The sequence below is a fragment of the Scyliorhinus torazame genome, chromosome X (genome assembly GCF_047496885.1).
Source record: "Scyliorhinus torazame isolate Kashiwa2021f chromosome X, sScyTor2.1, whole genome shotgun sequence".
Classification (NCBI taxonomy): domain Eukaryota; kingdom Metazoa; phylum Chordata; class Chondrichthyes; order Carcharhiniformes; family Scyliorhinidae; genus Scyliorhinus; species Scyliorhinus torazame.
This window is the reverse complement of record NC_092738.1, coordinates 30,119,083-30,125,082: the sequence shown is the minus strand read 5'-3', so window position 1 is coordinate 30,125,082 and position 6,000 is coordinate 30,119,083. Positions and strand designations below refer to the sequence as shown.

The 6,000-nt window shown below is 42.7% G+C and overlaps 1 protein-coding gene across 1 annotated transcript in view; it reads left to right on the top strand.

Moving 5' to 3' along the window:
• Positions 1–649: 649 nt before the first annotated feature.
• LOC140405470 (electroneutral sodium bicarbonate exchanger 1-like) overlaps positions 650–6,000 on the top strand; it is a 391,515-nt gene continuing 386,164 nt past the window's right edge. The window contains exon 1 of the mRNA XM_072493938.1: positions 650–788. Coding sequence (XP_072350039.1) covers positions 744–788 — 45 coding nt within the window. The 5' untranslated portion in view covers positions 650–743. The remainder of the gene's footprint in view (positions 789–6,000) is intronic.

Genomic DNA, 6,000 nt, shown 5'->3' with positions numbered 1-6,000 from the left:
GAGGATTCAGGGTAAACCATTTCGGACAGAGATAAGGAGACATTTCTTCACACAAAGAGTGGTGAGCCTGTGGAATTCATTACCACAGGAAGTAGTTGATGCTAAAACATTGAATATACACAAGAGGCGGCTGGATATCGCACTTGGGGCGAATGGGATCAAAGGTTATGGGGAGAAAGCAGGATTAGGCTATTGAGTTGCAGGATCAGCCATGATGGTGATGAATGACGGAGCAGGCTCGAAGGGCCAAAAGGCCTCCTCCTGCTCCTATCTTCTATGTATCTATGTATCTGAGATTTCATTTGGATATCTTAAAAAATATAATACAATTGCTGCATTTTGTAAAAGAGATCTCTATCCATGCTGGGTCAATCATTGAGATAGGTCCTGTTCCAGGCAGCATCCCTCCCCTGTGCATATATTAAAGGATCAACGATGCTGAGTGGTGGGCTCCGCTGGCAGGTTAGCCACTCAGGGAAGACATAAGGATGGTGCTGATGCCACTCGCGCGGCTGGTGCAGCTGGTGGAGCGTGGACCGCGCGCGCTGTGTGGGGCCGGACTGAGCACGCGCAGCGTGGAGCGCGGACCGCGCGCGCGCTGTGTGGGGCCGGACTGAGCACGCGCAGTGTGGATCGCGGATCGCGCGCGCGCTGTGTGGAGCGCGGACCGAGCGCGCTCCCACTCTCCCGGGCGCTCAATTGTCGAGCGGCGAAGATCAGGAGCGCTCCTGTCAGCTTCAACCATGCCGGCTGGGAGTCAGGAATCTGAATGTGCCCTCAGTTACCAGGTACTGTGTCTGACCTCTGGAGTACGTCGTGTTTGTGTTTGAATCTCTCCATCCAACGCTCAGTATTTTGCTCCTTTGAAAAAAAAAATGTACATATGGTAGAATTGGGGCTCGGATCGGAGGTGGTTAATTCATTTTATCCGAGGTATGATGAATGCTGTTTAATATTTGATCCGATGTCTTGACTCGTGTGTGCGATGTATTAAAGTATGTTACATTCCTCAATGCGAAGGTAAAACTATTCCAGTCAATGCGGCAGTGACATTTAATATTTCTGTCATGTGTGCCGTGTGCATGTTCTGCCTTCCTGAGCATCGGCTGCTGCTGCTCAATGTGCTCCGGATAAACCGCTCACAACATTAAATCCAGCGAGGGAATGGGGGGGGGGGATGAGGGGGAGACGATCACTGGAGCCTCTGCACATTGAAATATTAACCTTGAAGGCGGTGAGGATGAATCCTGGGCCAAGAACATGTCAAAGATGTCATTCCGCCTGAAGAATGTTGATGGCTTTGTGAGTTTTATGATTTCGTTTTGCTGCAACATGAATATTTGAATAAAGTTTTATCAAACAGTGGCATTCAATATTGCAATCGTGTTTTCAGATACTTCTGTTTCACCGTTTTATTTCTATCTCAATGAAATTTAATTGGATACAAAGCGCTTCCTATCCGTCTGTCTGGGAGCATTCTACATTGTCCTTTCAATTGTTATTGTGTGTGATGTGCATCTACATGTGAGTATATATCCTAATGTTTTGAGTGGTTGGCGTAGGTGACTGTAAAGTGTGCAAAGCATTGTGCAGGAGGACTGTGTGGGCTGAGCATGACAGTGTGCTCTTAAAGATGCTGCTTCATCTGGGGGTTTGGGGTTTCGCCACACTGCTGAATGCTGTAAATGCAAACTCCTGACAGCTGGAAAAGAGAGGTGGTGCTCTTTTAAAGGGAACGTGGTTTGCAAGCCTCTATCCCTGACCTGATGGATGACTCAATTCACATTGGAACATTGCAATGGAAATATTCTCTGTATAAAATGGTGTCTCTCAAGGCTGCAGTTCTCTTTTGCTACTGGTTTCTAGTCAACATGCAACCAGCGATATGCAGTTTGCTCTATTTTTGAGTTCAAGCAGACCAGAACAGTCCAGGATGCTTTCCTAATTGTCTTATTGGGTTCTGATCACGCTTGTTCTTTATTTTCACATGAGATTTTCAAGATTGTCTCTCCACCCCCCCCCCCACCAAACCACTAGATTTTGTGAGTTTATGAACACTTTCAAACCTGATTCTTCAGACTTCCTCCTGTACACTTCCAAACCAGCCTGAAATTTGCACCAGTAGGTTTATCCAAATCTGATGTGAGAATGGTTCTTCCCATACTGTTATGTGGTATGTTGTGTGGATTCACAAATTAAATTTTTGTTTAGCCGAAAGCTCTCCATTTTCCACAAAAAGGTTTGTGATGTCAACAATGACAAGAAGTGAAAATAATCACGATGCAAAAACATCAAAATTTTCCAGTTCGACGAAAGTTCACCATCGTTTACCTTCCTCAGTTCATTTTATTCTTCAAATCCATCTTTTACTTTTTAACTAGTGCGACCAAATAAGTAATGATGCTAAATGCTGCCTGCCTCCCTGTACCCTGCAAAGCTTCTCATTTTAAGCTTCCTCATGTATGGAGTAAAATGCCTTTGTCTCCTGTAGGCAAATATGTGGTAGTGCAACACACAATTACTTGGTTTTCAGCTTTCCAGTTATGTTTAGTTCTGACATCCATTTTTGAATTCTTGATTTCTTTCTTTCCCCTCAATCATGGCTGTATTCATTAGCAGCAAAAATAGTTTGTTCATCTCCTAGCCTGGCATTTAATTATTCTAATTTATGGATTATTGGGATATTTTATTATGTCAAAGGCACTGTAGAGTTGTATCTGTATTTCTGTGTATGGGTCAGCACTGTAGCACAGTGGTTAGCACTGTTGCTTCGTAGTGCCAGGGACCCGGGTTCGATTCCCGGCTTGGACCACTGTACGTGCGGAGTCTGCACGTTCTCCCCGTGTCTGCGTAGGTTTCCTCCGGGTGCTCCGGTTTCGTCCCACAGTCCAAAGATGTGCTCCCACAGTCCAAAGATGTGCAGGTTAGGTCGATTGGTTATTCTAAATTGCCCTGTAGTGTCCAAAGGTTAGTTGGGGTGACTGGGTTACGGGGGTAGGGTGGAGGTGTGGGCTTAAATAGGGTGCTCTTTCAAAAGCCGATGTAGACATGATAGGCTGAAGGGCTCCTTCTGCATTGTAAATTCTATGATTCTATAAAAAAACCTGAAAGACATCTTTGGAGACTTATAGCTTCCAATCCGTTTAGTTTATTTGACGCACCATCTGATTTATAGATGCCACTTTCCCCATTTTCCAATAGGTAACCCAAACAAGATTAATTTAGAATCTTTTAACTCTCTTTAAAAAATTATTATTATTTATAAATAAATATCAAACACAACCACAACCAAGATCAAAAAGATAACAAACAGGAGATCACATCGTAACTCAATGAGTAACCAACAACTGCAGCCCGCCCTCCCTACCATACCCCCCACCCTTCTCTACAGCCACTTTTTCTTGTTAACCCTAAAACCACCCCCCTCCCTTATCTCTGCTGACTTAACTGTCCTGGAAGAAGTCAATGAACGGTTTCCATCTCCGGGCGAACCCTCCATCGACCCGCTTAAGGCAAATTTAATTTTCTCCAACCTGAGGAAATCTGTGAGGTCGCTCACCCATACCCCCAGTTTCGGAGACTCCGAGTCCCTCCACCCCAACAGGCTCCGTCTCCGGGCTACCAGAGAGGCAAAGGCCAGAACGTTGGCCTCTCTCAACCCCTGGACTCCTGGGTCTTCCGACACTCCAAACACTGCCGTGAATCTTTTAACTCTAACCACGTTAATGACTGACTTTCTTCTTCTTACTTGGCCATTAATAGAAGGAAATTTATCTTGTTCCATAAAGATAATTTCAAAGGAATAATCTTTTATCTTTTTTATTTTTGCGCTGATGTCACATATGAGCCAAGGAAAAGGGGTTAGTAATGTCAGAACTTGAGAAATCTTACTTAAATGAATTAAAATAGTAGATGGCTGGAAATGAGCTGTAAGGCAGAACTCACGTGGAAGGGTTCAGGTAAATTAGTCAATTTTGAACATTTAGAACTATCCCCTGAGATTAGATTACAAATCTTCTCTCTACCTCTCCCCCTACACACCCATCACCAAAGGCATGAATTTATGAACTTGGAGTTGGGGTACAGTTTTACAGTGCTCCAGTGGTTTACTCAAATGACACTGTTCAAGCTCATGCACCAAGAATAATGAGTGCTGGCAGGCTATTTCACAAAACCACAAGACAAGGAAACTCAATCAGCCTATCTTTCTTTGTCTATGCAAAAATACCCTAACGTTTTTCATTGCAGTAGCTAGTTGGTTCTTAAATTATGCCAGGATTTTTGCCTCCCCTTCTTTAGCCATTCCATGTATTGATATGGTCTGTGTGTCTGTTTTCTGATACCAGTCCTAATTTGTCCTTGCACTAAATTGCTCTTGGATGTCTCCTTTCTGGGCTGAAGTTTACAATCTCAATCAGTTTTTACACCTCTGATGCTTGGGATCAGTGGCATCAAAAATGTATTGATCTTGGTCTTGAAAGATCCAATTGTCCTAGCATTCATAGTGTGCGAATTGCAGATTTTAGCCCTCCTTTTTTTACTCTCCACCTTTGAGGTTGCTTGAGAGTTGCTGACACCACTAACACACAGCTGAGTACAGTACAAGCCTCTTTTATAATGAATCAGGTCAGCACACAGTTTGTGACAAGAAAGTGGGCAAGCAACTTGCTCCCAAATCTCCGCTCTCATCATTTTGAATGGGAAAAAATTATTAATAACCACGTAAAGATAACTTATGTGAATATTTAAAAAGTCTTATTTTAGACTTTTGACTTTTTTTCATCGGTGTGTTAAATAGCTTCAAATGTAGAATATTTAGTCACAATTTATAACTAGATCCGTGGGTGGGCTTGGACAGAATACTGATTATTGACTCTGACTTCTAGAAGGTAGAACATGCATCACAGACATCCGATTCTAAATACAGTTCAATCCGATCCAACCTAATTACATATCCGACTGCATCACTCTTGAGATCCCACACCATTTGACATTGAATGAAGTATACTGTCAACTGTCATTATGCAGGCAAAGGTGGCAGCCATTTTACATCCAATTTCTCAAATAGCAGTGAAATGAATGACAAGTTCAGCTTTTTGGTAGGAGTTGGCAGAATTCTCTGTTCATCACTGAATAGTACCATGGGGTATTTCATTCCTAATCACGCAGCCATTTTTGCTTTCAAAGAATAGCAGTTCTGACAGTATAAAAATCCCTCAAAAGCTTAATTTCAAATGTCCAGACAAACCAACATTTCTGTCCACTAAAATCACTTGATTTTAGCATATATTCCACTCTACCATCTGCTCTGTGCTTTAGGTAGAACATGCTCATTTGAATCCAGAATGTCTGGAAGCCAGATACTTCCTTACAGGACAGGAGGGGAATTCGGGATGAGCTAACATTGATACACTTGCTCGTGACTAGGGACACTACCCAAGTATACAAGTGGGTTACATTCCATTAGTGAAATGATTAACGGTGTGAGGAGGATAAAGCACTCTGAATTTTTAAAATAATAATTAAAGGATAGTATGTCACCTATGGAAGGAGGCCAATGTCTTTACTAAATTCAGCAAGTCAACCTCGAGCGACTATGGCCGCCTGCTCGCACCACTGGTCAAGTGTGATTCAGATCAGATTAGATTCTGGTGTACTCATCCTAGACTCCAGTGTGTTGATTGAGGACTTGATCATTTTCTTATGATCACTTATTCTCATATAAACAAAGGGATCTTGTGTGGTCTTCAGATACTTAATTTTATAAATTATATATGGCTGAATCATTGGTGAAATGGGTGCCTCTACTGCCCTGAAATGAATGGTAGGAAATTCTGTTGGGTTCTGTTCAACCCTCCTCTTCCTTCTCCGCCTCCCCATCAAACTTTCCCAAGTACTTTGTCCAGATGATGCATGCTTAATGTGCAGGAGGAAAAGACAAAAGATGTAAGGTTTTTCTCCTGGTGCTAGGGTATACCAAAACATGTCTGTATTTATTTT